Consider the following 19,469-nt stretch of genomic DNA (forward strand, 5'->3'; position numbering starts at 1 on the left):
GATCAGTGAAATCCAAGAGTGTCCTGAAGTGAACCAGGGTGCATTTACTTACTTATAAACTCAATGTCAAAATGCTTCTAAAGCCGCAAACTTCTGTCTGCAAACAAACTCTTCACTTTTCCAGACATATGCGATGCCCTTCTATCAGTGTGGACATGACTTGATATTGTCAGGCAGTAGGAAGAGATAAATCACTAACTTGTTCCTCTGTTCTTTTTTTCCTTCAGAGATTGATGCAGTACCTTGCCTCCAGAAACACGCTCTTCAACCTCAACAACTTTCTAGATAAGGCTGCACTACAAGGTGATTTAATGGCATCTGGCTGTTTGTAGACTCAGCAGTGCTGTACGTCTAACAAAATGACTTTATGTCGGACTCTGGCTGGCTCTGTAACACTATCAATAAGCCCATTTCAAAGAGTCCAGGATTGAAAAAAGCTCCTGAAAAAATGTGCTCTTTGTTTGGTACAAGAAGATGCTGACAATGGAAACACATGCTATTGTAATTAAATATTTTGGAGGAAAAACTGAAGTGATATAATGCAAGGGCCGGCGTGACACATTTTCAAATGCAGAATGGTCACAAAGAAGGTAGTACATTTCATATGAAAGGGATTACAGCTTCTTAACCTGATTTGTAAATAAGTCAGTATGAGCCGTCTCTAACTAAACGCCCCCTCTCTGCCCTCCAGGCTACAACATGTCAACCTTCATCAGACGCTACAGCCGTTACCTGAACGAAAAAGCCATGTCTTACAGACTAGCAGCAGTGGACTTCACCAAGATGAAGAGAGGGTAACATAATCTCGCAAACTTACACACATATGGAGGGTATTTTTATCCAAAAAGACTGTGAACATTGTGTTCCTGCTTTGACAGAAGTGTATTTTTCATGCTCTACTGCAACTATAGATTTTGTACTTTTCTTTTCTCTGAACAGCAACCATTATAGCCACAAGTGGTAATTACAGGATAATTGCAGTGCTGCAGTCAGTGAGCTGACCCAGTAATGTCCACCTATAAAGTTTGTTAGCAAAAACACACTATCCATAACCTGGTGGTCAAATAAGAAAGTAGTGGAAGGGAACTGAGCTAACAAAGAAAAGTTGGGTTTGTAGGATGAAGAATGCATATCTGTATTATATCTCCAATTTTTTGGTTTCTCTATACAGACAGTCTACATGTTTAATGAGTTCTATCTGAGCTGGATTTGTTTATCCCGTGTGTTTTCAGGGCTGACGGTGTGATGCGCACCATGAACACAGAGAAGCTGATAAAGACTCTGCCCATCATTCAGACCCAGCTGGATGCACTGCTGGATTTCCAGGTAAACATCACGTTTAATCCCCTTCATGTGAGAGACTGTTCACTTCAAAATCCCAATCCAACCTGTCATTCCTTCCTTCTTCCTGTCCTCCAGCCAAACTCCAACGAGCTGACCAACGGGGTGATCAACACAGCCTTCATGCTGCTGTTCAAAGACTCCATACGGTTGTTTGCTGCGTACAACGAAGGCGTCATCAACATGTTGGGTAAACTAAATGCGGAGCACAGCAGATCCAGAGTTGTTCAGAGTTTAGTCCGTTCTGTATCTGTGCAGTAATCTGCTCCTGATGTCGAGATCACAAGACTGTGACTCCATTCAACTCCATTTAATCCTTCTTTGGAGGAAAATCAATTTTTCTTCCTACTGTCTCTCAAAGTCCAATTAAAGACTGTAATGATCACCTTCTTTCCCTCCATTAATTATTAAGCCAGTGAGGTGTGAGAGGCTCAGAACAGTCTATCAGACTCTTTACTGTGTTCATTAAATGATTCCCTGACCCATCTATGGTTATATAGTAAGTTGGACTCTGTAGCATTTATTCAACAACAAATGGGCATGTGCAACTGGACAAATCATTACCAGATTTATTGGAAGTAGTTTTTTGGCTGTATATGTTTCAATATTTAGTACCTCAGTAGGATAAAATAAACTCTACTTAGGTATTTACTAATGGTGAACAAGTTAACACACTTTTCTCTGATTTTCTGCTACACAGAGAAATACTTTGACATGAAGAAGAACCAGTGCAAAGAAGCGTTGGAGATCTACAAGACCTTCCTCAACAGGATGACCAAACTGTCTGAGTTTCTCAAAGTGGCAGAGGTAACGTCTGTTTGTCCTGCCGGTCCTCCGAGGAGGAAACACAAGAGTTTAAACCCCAGTAGAGACGATGGGAATATCCGTCCGGAGTGAATCTCAACGGCCTTCTCTCATCTGGTTTCACATAAACAGATTAAATCTACTTTTCTCATCTTCTCACGTCACTCAGAAGAATCTAACCTGCAGAGAATAAAACACTTCAACCCTGTTGAGATCCGCTCCAGACTTCTGTTACCCCTGGAGATCTGATTTACGGTCAATATTTCCAAACTTCTACTGACCGCACATCAGCCTCCAGGAACTTCTTCTTCTTCTTCTCCTTAATCTTCCGAGTCTCTTTTTGCATCTAGATTTTCTCCTGTTTCTGTCCTTCTCTTGCCCTGACCTGGGGAGGGGGTTACTCCAAGTCAGCCGTTAATGGCTGAGTCTTAGCGTATCAGAGAGCCACTCGTGTAAAGCTTCCAGTTGAGGGACCCCTCGCGTGCTGCCTGTTCACATGCCTGCACTGCATGCCCAAGCAAGCTCTTTTTCTATCACTATCTCTGTCTCCTCTTCCTCCTGTTTAATTTACCTTCCCTTTTTCTCAAAATTGTTTCTTTTTCTCTTTACAATGGCTGTTATCCAGTGAACAGTTGCTAGGCCTCACAGTGAATACCAACAGTTCTATCCTGTGTAGACTGCGTAGCATTTTCCCCTGCGCCATCTTCAAAGGCTTTCTCACTGCTTGGTTTCGTTCCCATTTGGAAAGAAGGTTTGGGGTGCAGCCGCTTGATCCAAAGACATAAAAAAAATAAACCAGACTAACGTTGACTTTAAGGACCCATTCATTTTACCTGTCTAACAAAATGTGTGTTTGTCTGTTTGTGTGTCATCTGTGTCCCTCCCTTCTCTTTCTGTTCAAAGTCAACATTAGTTGAGTGTCTTCCTTTTTTTTTTGGATGTTTCTTACCTCGCAGTCACGTGACCTGTTGTCTGCCCTCTCTGCCCTGCCTGTTCGATCAGTCGTTGTGCTCCGCATTCATTTCCAACCAGATCTCACTGTGTGTGCGTGTACCTATAAGTGTGTGTGCGTGTACATAAACTGTGTATATATCGGTGTTTGTATGCGTGTGCATGCGCCCTCCTCCCCTCCTCCTCCGTTGTCTTTTATTTGTTTTCCTTTTCCAGCCACTGCATGAAGTAATGAATGCTTGGGTTTGATTCTTCTTTCTCCCTCCTCTTCCTCTTCCTCCTTCACACGCCTCTTCCCTTCTTGTTTTTTTTTCTTTTATTTTTTTACTCTTGTGGTTTGTTGGGTCTTTTGGTTTATTCCTTGTTTTTTGTTATTACATTTGGTTTATTTTTTATTTTGCCTCCCTCCTCCTCCCTCCCCCTATCCTTCCCCTCCTTTTTTGTGACACAGCGAGTTGGGATAGATCAGGGCGACAGCCCCGATCTCACACAGGTCAGTCTACATCTCATCTCAATCAGTCAATCAACCAGTCAGTCAACCAGTATATAAATCTGTCGAGTCAGTCCCATAATGCTTCATTCTAAACGCTCCCGTTCCCTACTCACCCTACAGACCTGCCCACACTGCAGCTGCCCCGTCCTCCTCCTCTCTTCTTCACTCTCCTTAACTCCTTCGCTTTGTCTCCTTTTCTGTCTGAACAGAGTCTAGAATAGAGAGGAAACAATAAATGAAGACCTGCAAATAGAATTGAAGCAGCATGTTTTTTTTCCGCCCCTCCACAATTCTTTAAGCATTATTTCAGGAATTTCATGTTTTTTTTTCTTATTTGAATCATTCCAGAACAAATTTTTACTCAAAGGTAAGATTTTTTTAAAGCAGCATTTATGCAGCTGAGTAACCAAAGTTTTTAGCCTTTTTTTTGTTGCAAGATTCATTTTAGATGACCATGACTGGGGCTTAGTATCTGTCTGAATTTTTTTTCCAGCAGTCTTTCTGGCATTTTCCCAGTGTAAATATCAAGGCTTGTCTGTTGATTCAAAGGCTTATCATGCAAATATTGTAAGTCAGCACAACTTTATGAAATAGGTTTTTTTGCCCTTATAAGCAGTGTTCAAATCATTTCCTGAAAAGATCATATCCCTTTGCATTAGCTGTGGGGAGAGCAGCGAATGGTTTTTATTAAATAGGTTTCTGCAAATATGACTTGGATAGGTGTACATAATGCCATCATAAGTACTGCATATGCTGAAGGATTTGAATACAGCTTTTCCTTTTCAGTGGATGCATAATTGGATGTTTACAATGTGACAAATCAAGTGACAAACTGAAAAGGGCAGATTTTTATTTTTTTTTTACACAGATGTCATGTCTGTAGTGCTTATGAAGACCTTATATGCGCTTATTCAACAACATAGTGACCCATGCCTTTACTGAGCTCTAGATATGTGTCTGTTTTACTTTTAAACTTTTAGCATATTCTAGATTTCTCTGAAGAAGGATATCCAGAATTCGCATTTTACTCTCTTTCCCCCTTAAAATAAGTATATGAGAAATCTTTTCTTTGCCTGTTGTGTTTGCATTGTGTTCTCTGGCGCTGAAATGTAAAGCTCTGGGTGAAAACCGCGGTGTCACATGTGGTCAAAACAAAACCCATCCATCCCTTTTTTTGTTTTCCAATAAAGAGTGCCGGCCAGCTGCTCAATGTGCATACCCGGTTCTTCACCAGATGTTTACATTTGACTGAGTTAACTTCCTTGGCTTCCAGTGGGACACAATTTTAGATCCTTTGACCACCTGCTTTGTAATCTGCAGACTAAATCAAATCAATAACACGTTAAATCTGACTTTTAACCTGAAAGTGGAATCCATGAGTTAACTCGTAATTTTTTGGGATTGTGATTTTCTTTACGTGTATGGGTGTGTAAGTGTGTGTGTGTGTTAATGAGAGCGTTTGTGCACTGCTGGCCTCTGCATGGGCTCGTTAGATGGTTCAGAGACGGTTTGTTTTTTTTTATTATTGTGGTGTTTCTACTCTGGAGCCCTGCAGCGATGATGCTCTGCTCTGTCCTGACCTGTCAGTCCAGCTGTGGACTCGCTTGCATGATCCAAGGCTAATGTGTGCATGCTGGTCAACCAAACCTGATGAAACCAAATGCAAAAACAGAACAAAGAGCTGTCGTAGAGTAGATAGCGAATCTGAGGGTGATGTCTTAATTCTGCTACTGCTTTGTGTGAGAGTGTGTGTGACAGAGAGAGTGTGTGGCAGAGTGTGTGTGTGTGTGTGTGTGATAAAATGAGAAGTGAGGAGAGGGGGTGAAAGAAGGCTGTGTGCCCCACTTTGTCTGCTTGACTGTGGTTCTAATGTTATCCCCTCAATCCCGTCCCCGTTTACTCCCCCTGCCTCCCTCAGGCTCCCAGCTCTCTCCTGGAGGCTCTGGAGCAGCATTTAGCCTCTCTGGAGGGGAGGAAGCTCAAGGACCTCTCCACTGCCAGCAGGTATGAGCACATCCCAAAGAAGCTGCTCAGATCTGCTACTCCAGCCTCTTAATACTACTTTAAAAGCATTACTGCCACTTCAGCGGCTCCTTCTGCTGCTACTATCAATGCTACAACTGCTTTTACTATACTGCGATGACTGCTGCTGGTCTGCTGTAAGTTCTATTGCTATTACTGGGATTTCTACTCTTTCTGGTTTTAGAAACTAAACAAGAGTCTGCAGCCATGCGAACAGCTACCATAGAAGCTAAATGTGTCTGCATTCTGTGCTCATAATGACGTGACAATGTTGTAATGGTGGCGTTTAGCAGGCAGTTTACCTCTTTACTGCTCCACCATTGTAACCATCTTAGTGTAGTGTCATTAGTTTTGCAGATATTTCAATTTTGATGCTAGAAGAAGAGGATTCAAATGTCTGTACCAAATTTCATTGCATTCCAGAGCTACACCAACATCTGGGCAATATGGATATCTGTAGCAAATTCCAATCCAACTGGAAACAAATTGTTTGTGTAACACTGATTGAAAAGATTGAAACCATACATTAAAAAAAAGCCCACAAACAGATAAAGATATATATGGTTTGCATACAAAATGGAGTGGTCTGTGACTGGCTCACCTTTTGATATTGGTGAAGTTCATAAAAGTGTTCGAACATGTTAATCAAATAACTTTTTTTTAGCAGAATATTTGTCTCTACACTGGAGGATTGATACCAAATAAGCCTCATGAACAATGTATTTAATGTGGGCTTTGTATTAAATGCTAAAGCATCTTGTAAAGTTGTGAGATTTGAGTAAATTGAAAGATTTACTCTGCAACATGCAACTTCATTTCTTAGAAATTGAGCACAGCAGCTCTTGAGCACAGACTGGCATTGCCATCTCTAATTTCTAAGTATAATTTCCTCATCAGAGCTTTCTTCTAGTCCAAATATTAATTCATCCAACACTTCTTTACGATGTGCATTATTCTCACAAAGCCTGTCTGTATATTCTTAGTCTTGTGAAAAAAATAAGTTAATGACCCCAAAGCTTGTGATCCTGTCTATAAGGTGTTTTTTATATGCTGTAAGACATATGAGTCAAATATGTAGTCATGGCTGAGCATTTCTGTCTCAAAAATGCAGATTCAGACACTTGGAGTTTCATAAGTAACAAACCCAAAGGACTAATTCTGTCAGCTGGAGGGGTGGAATTTTTTCTATCAACCTTCATCAGAATTTGCCTCCAGTTTAAACATGTATGGCTGAATCACTGCCATTTTTACAACTTGCCATCATGTAGCGTAGAGTAGTTTTACAGTGTCTGAGCAGAGTTGTAGTAGATCTGCTGTGCTGAGGAGTGGGAGGAGCAGCAAGCAAGGATTTCACACGTATGTGCAACGATGTAAAGTTCCATCGAGGCTACTTTAAGGCAAGGAAGGATTATTGTCTTAGAAAAAAACATACAAAGAGATGAGTTTTTAGTGGTACAACTGGAGAGCAACTTGAAGGTTACAAAGCACTATGAAGCGCAGCTACATAAACTAATGTAGCCAATGTGCAAATTCTGCAGGCTTTGCAAAAACATACATGTGTGTGTGTCACCTTCAGATCCAGCACCTTGTCCAGTGCTGTGTCGTCTCTCTCCAGCACGGGGATCTCTCTCAGCCGCATGGACGACAAGACAGAGGACAACCGACTGCAACAACACAAGGTGAGACATTTTCAGGACACTTACATCACACGTGTACGTAGTCTAGGTAGCTTTATACATCCGATACACTGAATTAAAAACAATACGACTGCATGCCAGGAAATGTAGCTTTCCACAAATGAACTGGTTTTTGCCTGTGTGAAAAAAGCACTCCCTTTGTGGACTGTGTAGACATCTATATTTCAAGTCTTTCTGTCCTCCACACTGTTGTTAAAGTTGAATAGACGAGTGAATTAATTCTGCAGTACAGTGAAATACGCGCTCTGTCTCAGGCTGTTGGCCCATAGCATGGAGAGCTGCGCAGAGAATAGTAATGAACTCACAATTTAAATACTGCACTTCTGCAGTGGGGCTTTTATTCAACTAAAAAAGTATCCAGGAGAGTCTAGTTTTATTTTTTTAAAAAGCACGGGGAATACTTTTATTTTAAAGAGGATGTTAACACTGGAAATGTATTCTACAGTGTAACATAAGATCTGTTATATTCTGCTGATGCTTTCCATGCAGGAGGACGGCCATAAGGTGATCGACATTCAGACGCCTAATGTTTCACCCAGTACCCAGTCAGTGGGCAGTGCCAACAGCAGCGGAGGGGCCACAGACCTCTTCCCCAACTCTCCCATCGTACCTGTCAACAACCAGTGAGTCTAACATCTGCGGTCACTGACAATGTAAACAGAGAGAAAAATGCCCGCTGGATATTGCAGCAAGAGTGAAGCTTCAAATGCAGTTTTGCAGCGTTGGTACATAGCACTAGCCATCGGTTTGTTATTTACTTTTATCCTGTTACCTCAGTTCTTTAACAAAAAGCCTTTTTGTTGGCTGTTGTTGTAAATTAGATTTTGAAAACAAAATGAGAACACTAAGCTGCACTCTCCACTCTGTTTTCCTTCCTGCAGTGTGCCAAACCTGACCAGTGAGCTGTTCACCCTGCAGCCTAACTTCACCCCCATCCAGACCACACACACTGTGCCCAACAATAACAATGCCTGGGGAGGTAGGACCGCATGCACAGCTCAACACAGACACACACACGTAATCATGCAAACATACGACGAAGCGTGCAAATAAATTCCCACTCGCTCACACACACACAAACAGGGCTGGATACACTCTAAGAGCTGGATCTGCTGTGACAGGGATGACCAGTTGATTCACGGTCCTGACTCATTTCCCCTCTTCTCTCCTTTTATGTTACCATGGTTACTTTTGGATGTCAGGTGACCTGCTGAAGCCATCCCCACCCACTCAAATTCACAGCCCCGGAGCCCCATTGCACTCTGGGAAAATGCTGCCAAACGATTTGGACTCTTCATTAGCCAACCTCGTTGGCAGTGAGTGTTCAGTGTCTCTCTCCAAATATTCAGTCATCGCTTCCATTTTTCCTGTTTTTCTTCCTTTACTGTGCTGCTTCCTCTCAACTGATGTTTTTTTTTTCTCCCTTCGCTCAGACCTGCAGTTTGGGGGGACGCCAGCTAAAAAGTGAGTGGGTTTGCCTGACATCAAAAACTGAGCCACAAGCAAATTATTCCGCTTTCTGTCTGTCACTGTCCAATCTCTCATGGTTCTGCACCATCTGTGCACCTGTAACACACTTGTGTGTGTTTGTGCATCAGGCCAGAGCTTCAGTGGAGTCAGCTCGTAGAGAAGAAACCCACGGGAGGAAGCGGCTGGCAGTCCAAGACCATGTGCACCAGCACCAACTGGACTCATACCACTCATCCCATGGCACCTGCTCCCATGCCCGTCCCTCAGATGGTAAATTAACAGCTGCACTCAGTCTCAAGTGCCAGCATTGATTCTGTGCTTCTGTCGAGGATATGCGGCACTGCACTGTACCTGATGTCCTCCTACATGAGCGTTTTCACTTGTGCTGCCTGATTAGAACTCTTCTCGATACTGTACGGGTGTAAAAATCTGTCATTGACTGACAGCTCCCTCACGCTCCTGTTGGTTTGGTTGGTTAATTTTGTGATTTTACGTAATTTCAAGCAAGGACAGCAAAGAAACAGCGAGCAGTAGGGACAATGGATCCACAAGGAAAACTGGATCAACCCCTCAGCCAGCGCTTATCTTCACAACAGAGCTTCCCTCCTACTGTTTCCCTCTGGCTGATACGATCTAGAACTGGTCAGCTAAATGCTGGATCCCAGAGACTGCATCTGGTCACTTAAAGGAAAATTGCTCCTCTGGTGCATGAGTCTTTGGGTCATTCTGTCTGAAATCATCCAATTTTTGGAACAATTTCTGCTCAACCATCTCTAATTTGCCTGAAGTTGTTATATTATAAATATGGGTATTTATAAAGACACCATTTCAACTCATCCATAATCAGTGATTAATTGGTGTCTCTGTTGCACATTTTGAATTAATGGCATGATGAGACACAATATTGAACATTTTCAGGCTTTTCTCTTAATTAGTTTCTGAGACAGTGCCATCCAAACATAGCCTCAGATTTTAATGTGTGAAAAAATGTGCTCAAAGTGGATCTACTGGCATTTAAAAAAGAAAAGATCTGGGAAAGTATTTGATATATTAATCTGTAATTGCACAGATTCCATTTTAAATATTCATAGTTTATGATATTAAAAGTTTCAAGAAAATCAGAGCTGGTCGAGCAGAAGGCCCCTGATGATTTGAGACTGAATGAACCTTTTACAAGTATGAAGCCTGAATGGAAGAAAATTTTTGCAGTAGAAAGAATAAATCCTCAGTAGTTTAACAGATGTTTCTTTTAGAATTTTGGTCTATGGGGGGAAATACTTTGAATGCCGCAGGGGATTTTTCAGATGCAATGCTGGCCACTGGTAAAAACTGGCAGCAACACTTTATTCAGCATTTAGATTTTAGATCACAAAAAGTGGATTATCAAGCAAATATAATGAAACAATCTGGAAAGATAAAGAGCTAAAGAGCCACGCAGAACTAACTTCCACATAAGCCTCACCTGTTCTGTTACATTAGCAGGACAACATTTGAAAAGACAAACTGGACCTCAAGCACATTCTTCATTTTCATGTTTACCTGCTAAAAACTAAGCACAAGCTAGTCACCCTAAATCACGTTTGATTTGATATTCAACCTCCCCTGAGCAGAGGATGAGTCATCAGAAGCATGTGCATGTTTTCAAAAAGAATTTCTAGCACGCAAGACGAGGTAAATGAATAATGCAGAGACACAGGTCGCACTTGGAAAATTGATCTTTTTCATTTCACTGCATCGGCAGGTTTATTAGTTAACCGCTAGGATTTTAATCTATGATACAAACACAAAACAAAAAACGATCAGTCCATCTGAAAGACTATATTTTTTACCACTTATTAAGATTGTTAACTGTTGTCCAAACATCTAAATCAACACTTGACAGGGAGTTGAGCTACAACAGTACTCACTATTTCTGTATCCCCTCTGTATTGCCAGTGATCCCCATTCGGAGCAGCCCACTCACTTGGAGCTGGTTCCAGTCTGCAGTGATTTATGCTTGGAATTATTTGATATAACCAAATTAACAAAACAATCTCACATAGAATGAGGCAGCTGTCAGTCTGTGAGAGATAGCCCTCTCTGTAATTAGCTTCACCCATCATCAACCTGACACGAGAATACGCAGTTATCAAAAACACCTTTGTGTTTGCTCAGGGCTCACCCCATCGCAGGAAGTATCAGATTGTTGGAACATTTTTAGTCATTGCATACAGTTTTTGACTAGAAAACAACGTTTGAAATGGGTTTCATTAGCAGAACTTTGAACTTGTCAGTGATTTGAATTTCAAGTAATGGCTTTACAGCAGCTGTTATGTACACCCGTCACCTTTTTCGTCATGATTGACAAAATAGAGGAAGACCTCAATGGATATTTTGTAGGACATACACTACCGTTGACAAGTTTGGGATCAATGAAGATAACATTAAAGTAATCAGAAATACAGTCTAGACATTGTTCATGTGGTAAATGGCTATTCTAGCTGGAAATTTTTAATGGAATATCTACATAGAGGTACAGAGGAACATTTCCAGCAACCATCACTCCTGTGTTCTAATGCTACATTGTGTTAGCTAATGGTGTTGAAAGGCTAATTGATGATTAGAAAACTTTTGTGCAGTTATGTTAGCACATGAATAAAAGTGTGAGTTTTCATGGAAAACATGAAATTGTCTGGGTGACCCCAAACTTTTGAACAGTAGTGTATGTAGAGTATTGGCAGAGTAGTGCAGTGGTTACCTGTCATCTCACAGCAGGAAGAGTCTGGTTTCGTACCTGTTCGGGTCGGGTGTGTCCTTTCTATGTGGAGTTTGCATGTTTTCCCTGTACCTGGGTTGATTTTCTCCAAGTGCTCCGATGTCCTCCCACCATCCAAAGACTGATGATTCCAAATTAGCCATATGTGGGAGCATGCATCGGCCATCTGTCTCTTTATTTTAGCCCTGTAAGGGAATAAACAAAGGGTATAGTCTGTCTCTCACCCAATGCCAGGTGCCTTCTATAGGATAAAGCAGGTATAACTAATGCATGCATGGATTCTGTTCATTACAAAAATCATCCAAAATAAAAATAATGACACACCAGCATAGTGACAGCAAGAACAATCAAGTGAAAATCAAAGTCAAATACACTAATGCCTCATCAATTCAGTTCACCAGTGAGGAACTACTCTCCAAGAAATCTTAGGAAGAAGTGTCACATTGTGCTTTAATTTGGGGCCATCCATCATTCTGCCAGTAAAGTCAGTTTCTCCTAATGATATATCTCACTTTGGATTCAGATCCATCAAGTATACCTTTCGGCTGAATGTAACTTTCTGCTGCATTCTGGGCTTTTGTCGGAGCTCCCAAATGTGTCTCTGTCCTTTGTGCTCCACTCCAATTATCTACACGTCTCTTTCATTCAGTCTGGTTTCATCTTTTTAATTTTGCACTGATTGACCTCTCAACTCAAACTGCTCATTTTGTCGGGAAATGGTTTGGAAAGCCGGCGGCACGACTTGAATAGAAAGTTGAATTGCAGTGATTGTAACATGAGGAATGAGCAATGGTCTGGCTTATCTTCTCCGCTCGTTTGGGGAAAAGAAACGAGCGAGGCTTTAACTTTAGTGTGCAGATCTGCATTCTTTAACTATTTTTCTTTCCTCTCTTTTCTTTAATTCTCCACAGAATGGGATGATCTATACTGGCTATGTAAGTTTTGCCAATTCACACTGCCCTCATTCTGTTTTCTTTGCACCTGACTTCATCCTGCCTTCATCCACCAGAAAACGCCTTTGCTATTCCTGTGACACTTTATCATCAGGCTGTTTGTATTGTTGATGCTACATGAATTATCAGGAAAAAGGAGATGCTTTAGCTTATTGTGCTGACTTGGCATTGTTGTTTCATCCCTTGTGGTTATTACAAACTGCCAGTCTGCAAGTCAACTAAATGGCGCACCTCTTTTCGTCGCTAAGGATTAGGTATCTTGCAAGAGGCAAACAAATGCAAATGTTGAGGAAAGTAAAAATGTTTCTGCCTTTGTTGTCTTCTTATATCTTCGACAGGTTGGATATGAGGTTGACAGCATCAGGATTATGTTTGTAATAGACTTTTAGGTCAAGATTAAGAAATGTGTTGTTTTTTTTTTGTGTACAGGCTCCAGCACCAGTGGCTTTTCCTATGACGACACCCCAAGTGCCTGTGTATGGAATGGTAAGGAGTGTCTTCTAGTCATAGTCATACATACAGAAATCTTTCATTCCTACTGTAAATACTAGATTAATGTCTCCTTCCACATTGCCATGTTTAATCCTTACCTCTTTCTGTCTCTTACCCTCAGCTACCCCCTCAGATGAGTCATCAGATGGGGGGCGTTCCCATGATGCCCCCGCAGCCTGTCATGTACAACCAGCCTGTCCTGAGACCCACCAATCCTTTTGGACCCATCCCGGGAACGCAGGTACACACACACACACACACACACACACACACACACATAGACACACGTATTAGTGTAAATGCTATATAGTTAAAGGAACGGCTATGCCTAGCAGTTAGCTTAGCTTAGCATGAAAAATAGAGAAAAATAGCTGGCCTGGCTATGCCAGAATGTCAGGAAACTGTCAGGTCTGTAACACCACGATGTCTTAAGACTTTTGGAATGAATTAAACAAGTAAGATAAGATATAACATCTCAAGCGATGACCTTCAGACATGCTGACAGGTGGATTCCTTTACCTCTGTTTCCACTCTTAATGCTAAGCTAGGCTAACTAGCTACTGCTGGTAGCCTTATATTTATTGTACAGACATAGAAATTGTATCACAGACGTTTCAAGGTGGAGACTTACCATTAAAAGAATCCTGAATAGAAATCTAACACAACATCCTGTAGCACCAAAGATGACGGCTGCATGACACGTGTCCCGCCCCTCTCCTCAAAAAGCCAATCATCTGCTTTATAATGCTGAATCAGAAAATATTTAGCCAATCGTGTTTTTGCACTGACACAAGCACAGTGATGTGCAATTGCAGGGAAAAAATGCTTTGTAAACCTTCTTTTGGGTCAGTTAGCAAGTACTAGTACTACAGACTAACTATTACTGTAGCCCCTCATTCTGATGCTCTATTGTTGCCACATCAGTGTGACCTGAAGCTTGAGCGGTTTGCCTAATAAGTACTTTAAGGTATCTGTTAGGAAATCACAGCTTTTTTTCACTTAATAAATGAAGAAGTTTAGTAGGCAATGGGGAGCGTGTGAAGGAAGATAAAACAGTCCAAACTAAAACTTGACTAAATATTGTCCAACTCTTGCTTTCATGCTTTGCAATGTGTAGCTTTAGGGGAAGTAGTAGCTATAGTTATAGTCAGCCATCTGGGGGTTATTGAATGTTTTTCCGAGAAAAGTACATTTCTTACTGAAGCAGAAACCAATAAAGAGGAAAATTAGGCTGTAACTACTAATTATTTCATCATAAAATAAATGGGATGCATTGCACATCATAAACTATTAAAAGGAATTACAGCAGAACAACCAAGTGTAAAATATTTGCTTGACACACAAACTTAATCTATACACTCCTGGAATAATTGATGCACTCATTCATAGCTGTTCACCAAAAATTGATTAATCGTGTTCAAGAAACGGGATGAATCATGTTGTCAGATAATTTTAAAATTGACCAAGAAGTGTGAAAAAAGTGTTTTTTCCACGGCAAGTAATCATCAGTTCTTAGGGCTACAAGAGTCTCAGGAGAACAAAGAATCAAATATATTTCTGACCAATTATTCAAAACATAACAGAGTAATATAATTGCTTAATGAACACTCGTGCCCTACGAGAAGCTGTTTCCCTGGCACTGCGGCAGGTAATATGCTTGTCAATAGATGCCTCAACACTTGATGAGGTGTTTTGTTGAACTAAATTACTCTCGATTCTCCCTCGTCCTCTGCAGATGCACTTCATGTAGAGATGATGTTGTAACCATGGCAGCAAAGCTGAGAGAGAGAGAAGGCGAGAGGAAAGAGATGGAGAGAAAGAGGCGACGGCGAACACAAATCCAGAACCAAATCCAGTGCAGGAGGAAGAAAGAAGAGGGCAGAGAGGAACAGGGAGGGGAGAGGAAGATGGAGACCAGAGGATGGATAAAGGATGAAATGCTGATGTCAGTTTCCATGTCACCTGACCCTCTAATCTCCTCTCCTCTCTCCATGTGGCTACTGATCTCTCTGTCTTTGAATATATAGTGCTGGGGGGCACCAGAGGCTCCGCATCAATCTCACTCATCCTCTGTTTGATTTGCCGGTTCAAATGGCAATTACGACCTGTGATGATGCTATGAAGACAGACTCGGAAGTGTAGAAGCTCTATTGCCACTTCCCGACCCCCTCCCTTTACCCTGATAATTTCTTGTACAAAGGCTTACCAACGTTCCTCTCCATCCCCACAACTGAATCAAACTTGGAGGACACACGTCTCTTTCTCTGATTGGATCGTTTGCTGGCACTTTACTCAATGTGAACTTTGCCAAGGGTGTTATTTCTGTGTAGGTGATTTTAGCATCTTGTTCAGATTGGTTCCCGGTTTGCGTGTCATCCATTACCTGATGTCAGGAGTTGTTGATTTGAATGCGTGTGTGTGTGTGCGTGTCCCTTTTTCTACATTTCAGCGTGCTGCATCAACATTGCGGTTTGAGTCTTTTTATGAGCTCCACATGTTCTTAATTGCCAACTTCAACATCAAGAATCCGGCGTAAAACAATGATTTGTGGGCGTGCTTGTGTGACTGTGGATGGACGTAGCTGTGTAGGGTATGCACTTTTGCGTGTTTCTCTTTTGGTACCTGATGTCATTACTGTGTTGCCAGGTACCAATGTGTTAATGCACTGGAACTAACTGATGAAAGCACTGAGCCAGACCCAGGCATCGCATTTGGATGTAAACAAACCTCTCACACTAACTTTGCTACTTGGGGGACATGCTGTACACACTGTGTATTTTGTTTCAGTTTTTTTTTTTGGTTATTTCCTCCTCTACAGCTGTGCAATATCATGCAACCTCATTACTGTCTTTTCCACCCATCTGTAGCCTGTTATAAGAAGCGTTTTCTGCCGTAGTGTTGTACTTCTCGTGCGTCCACTTCAGGTTTCTGTACAGAATGCTGTTTTTATGTTTCGGAGTTTGTTTTATAACCTGTTCTGTTATATACCCGTACTGCTCTAAAAGTTGTGAAAAATGCACTGAGAGCCAGACAGAGAGGTGAGTGGATAATTAGCAGGAAGGTGATTCTCAGTCTAGCCAATCAGAAATGGTCTAACTCCCAACTGTATGATACCCTCCCTGTCCTGAGCATTTGTCCTGTCCAAAATTAGTCTCCTGTCAAGTCCTTTTTGCCTCAGAAAAACCGGATAAGGGAAATTACTCACAGCAGATGTCTCGCCTCCACCTGGAGGAATTAAAGGCATTGCTAACACAGGAAGGTCTGTTAACATTTAAGGACAGGACAGCTAAAGGTCAGTCAGAGGAGTCAAATGAAGGCCAGACCGTTGGAAGGCAGCTGAGGCCAATGTCTGTCGATCACGACCTTCGTAATGCCTGCAGTGACGGCATACTGATTAATTCGGACAGCCAGAGACGGGGAGGCTTTAATGAGACGTTAAATGTTAATGTGGATTTTCTGGCAGATCCAAGGGCAAGTTAGACCCACAGTTAGATGATATTTATATATAGCACAAACCTTCAAAGAGGGGGCAATGCTCTGCTGCACAAAACCTAAAATCATTGCTGGGATGTACAGTTGAAAGGGGCAATAATCGATTGGGGATGAAGTCGTTTTCTATTGATTGTGTCTGTTCTATGTACATGTACTGTATGTGTGTTTGTGTGCACATGCCTTCCCATAGAGATAAACAGGGTCATGTTCCTCGGTTAGAGACGAAAAGTGTCTCAAACGAGCTGGTAGCGTGTACTAACTTAGCAATGAGTGTTATTGTGACCGTGTCTCAGTCTGTACAACACAACATCAATTTAAGGTGGCTCTAGGATCACTCATCTGCCGAAAAATGCAACAACAAAAAGAACCCAAGAAAAAACAAAGCCCTGAGTCATGAGATCTGGAATCTCAAAGTGAGTCTGAGGCAAACCTCTCCAGACAGCTGGAGCTGCACAGGCTGGTGATTTCTAACAAGACCATCAGAGAATTGCAACTGTATGTTGGTGTATTGTGATTCAAGCTTGAACTGTAACTGCTGGCAACGCAAAAACCAATCTCCCTGCAGCTACGACTCCACTACCAGCAGAGAGACTTGTTTTAGAAATCATCACCGAGCAGGCAGATATTCTCTTGAGGTTTCACCTTCGAATGGAGATCTAAATAAGTGGTCAGCTGGCATTTGGGTATCTCCCTTTGGAACACTGTCGTTTCACTCTCCTCCATTAATCCTTGTTCCAGTGGTTTGTCTTTCTCCGTCAGCCGAATGCTCTTTTCATTGTGCACTTCACTCCCACAACGCAGCTCGATCCATCCTGGGCCAACCTCTGACTGTTACTGTGTCCTCTGTATATAGGTAATGCCGTTCATGTGTTTTTAGACGTGCTCTCTCTGTAAAGTGATCGAAGCCCCATTGGATGACGTACTGTACGTGGGACAAATTATTGCTGTATCTGTGTGTTGAATGGTTGTATTTTGAAGGTGTCATCATCCAGGGAAGGGAGGGTGGGCTCGGGTCGATGTTCGTGATGTTTGTGTCCATCTCGAGGAGGATCAGGGGTGGGGTCAGGAGGGTTGGGGGGTCAGGGGTAAACTATCACAACTGGTCTATACCAAGAGTGTCTTCATCAAGGAAGTGGACAGGACAGGGTCTGTCCTCTTCAAAACAGGAACATTTTTTTGCACCAAAGTCATCATCAAAGCGCAGCTTCTTCTTATTCAAGGTCACTACGGATGGATGATATCAGAACTCCAAGGATTTTTTTTGTTCTTTTCTTTTTAGAGACAAAGAAACTGTCTTTTTTTTTGCATGATTAAGTGTCGTCTTTTTATTGGCTTGTGTGCCCGGTAAAAGCATGACCATTGTGTGAACTCTCACTTACCGGTGTGTTTGGAAAATGTTAAGGAAATTTCTCCATGAGATTTTTTACTTACCTCTTGACATGAACGCCCATTGACATTCATAATCAACTGTTTTACAATGTAGGGTCTGTAACTGTTTGAAGGCTGCCTCGCATGCAGAAATGCAACTTGCAAGTAACCCATCAAACTTCAAACCCAGTTACCATAACTGCATCTCTGTAAAACACCATGGATGTCAATGCCAGTTATCACCTAGCTAGCTAGACATTGCAGTCTTGTAAAATCGCTCTTTATTAAAGCGTTGCTATTTTCAATACGTGTGTTTGAATGCTCGCTCCTTTTTCATACTATGCCAGCAGCATCATGGGAGGTTGTGATTGAAAGTCTCAGTACTGTAATACGTGTTTGGTCTGGTCCACTTTGTGTGTTTTTAATGTGTTTTGCCCAGTCTTGTCCTGTCTGTTGCCATCAAATAGACTTATTAGTTCCCAGTCATGCTCCAAAAGCGCAGACTGGTTTCCTGAAACCAGGCTTGGATTCAACAGAAGCTTCAACTCTGTTTTGCACAATTTTGGCAAAGCAGGCCAGAGAGTGTACAGAGCTGGACAAGGGGTCATGAAATCAGTAGCATTGTTTATAAAACCCAACTGTGAAAATGCAGATGGGTAAAATGACCTACTTTTAGCAGCCCCGTGTCTGTCATATCTCTGTACATTTTATTTTTTCTAGCAATAGTTTATATAACAAGAATTTACTCCCCTTTACTTTCCCTCTACCCTGCTAAGGCAAATTAGCAGTCAGACTAAAACCTGTAAGGCAAACTAGAAGTTATATTATATTGTCTGTGGTGGGATTTCCTAAATGCGCCCTGAGACAAGTTTCTCAGACTGAGTAGTTTGAGATAAGAACTTTACTTTCTCTAACGTCTTGCCAGTCTATACAAGTTCTCCATCTCAGAATCTGCACAAAGTGCACAAACCTTGTAGCTGCACTCTAACTTCCCCAAAAGGTGAACTTAAATCAATGTGTACTCTCAACACTAGGTTGCTTGTAGTACTTTCCAGAATGGAAGATTTCCAAGACAATTATCTACTGACTGTAGATTCCCAACAGTGATTCTTAGAAAACAAACGTTTGTACTCACCAATGAAGCTACTTCACGGACTAATCTGGCTGCTGGAAACCAGACTTATGTTGCCAGAGTAGAAACTGCTGCATTTCCATGTCATTATGCCAGTGAATGGCGCATGATGTCTCCGCAGTTTTACGCTCCACTTTGTCCATAGGCCTACTGAGGATATGACCTCAGTATATTTGTCCATACTGCATTCATTACACTCATTCAGTACTCTAGTATCCATCTGTGAACTGTTCATTGTTGCTGAGGGCATGAAACTCAGCAGTGTCCATGAAAAATTCTTGTTAGCAGGGCGTGAGGTCCCATACCTTCAATTTCTTCTCACTTTCTTTTTTTGTATATTAAAGCGACTGAATTATCATCAGGTTTGGATTGTTATCAAATTATTGGTTTTTATTTAAAAAGCATAGATTGATGTTTTTTGGAAGAAAATGAAATAAAACGTCATCTGATGCCGAACTTGGACAATTATTTGGTGACTCTGCCGCTATGCTTCCGTTTT

At 41.6% G+C, this 19,469-nt stretch overlaps 1 protein-coding gene across 3 annotated transcripts in view; it reads left to right on the top strand.

Moving 5' to 3' along the window:
- LOC111582687 (phosphatidylinositol-binding clathrin assembly protein-like) overlaps positions 1–19,426 on the top strand; it is a 31,600-nt gene extending 12,174 nt beyond the window's left edge. The window contains exons 3-19 of one of the 3 annotated variants that reach the window (XM_023291505.3): positions 228–303; positions 692–794; positions 1,233–1,326; positions 1,420–1,531; positions 2,042–2,148; positions 3,548–3,589; positions 5,508–5,593; positions 7,188–7,290; positions 7,798–7,931; positions 8,190–8,287; positions 8,511–8,624; positions 8,742–8,772; positions 8,907–9,048; positions 12,445–12,468; positions 12,916–12,972; positions 13,100–13,219; positions 14,714–19,426. In XM_023291505.3, the coding sequence (XP_023147273.1) occupies positions 228–303; positions 692–794; positions 1,233–1,326; positions 1,420–1,531; positions 2,042–2,148; positions 3,548–3,589; positions 5,508–5,593; positions 7,188–7,290; positions 7,798–7,931; positions 8,190–8,287; positions 8,511–8,624; positions 8,742–8,772; positions 8,907–9,048; positions 12,445–12,468; positions 12,916–12,972; positions 13,100–13,219; positions 14,714–14,728 (1,458 nt within the window). In that variant the 3' untranslated portion in view covers positions 14,729–19,426. The remainder of the gene's footprint in view (positions 1–227; positions 304–691; positions 795–1,232; positions 1,327–1,419; positions 1,532–2,041; positions 2,149–3,547; positions 3,590–5,507; positions 5,594–7,187; positions 7,291–7,797; positions 7,932–8,189; positions 8,288–8,510; positions 8,625–8,741; positions 8,773–8,906; positions 9,049–12,444; positions 12,469–12,915; positions 12,973–13,099; positions 13,220–14,713) is intronic. The other 2 variants (XM_055017554.1, XM_023291508.3) reach the window with 2 other exon arrangements.
- The last annotated feature ends 43 nt before the right edge of the window (positions 19,427–19,469 follow it).

The sequence above is a fragment of the Amphiprion ocellaris genome, chromosome 14, assembly GCF_022539595.1.
Source record: "Amphiprion ocellaris isolate individual 3 ecotype Okinawa chromosome 14, ASM2253959v1, whole genome shotgun sequence".
NCBI classification, from domain to species: Eukaryota; Metazoa; Chordata; class Actinopteri; family Pomacentridae; genus Amphiprion; species Amphiprion ocellaris.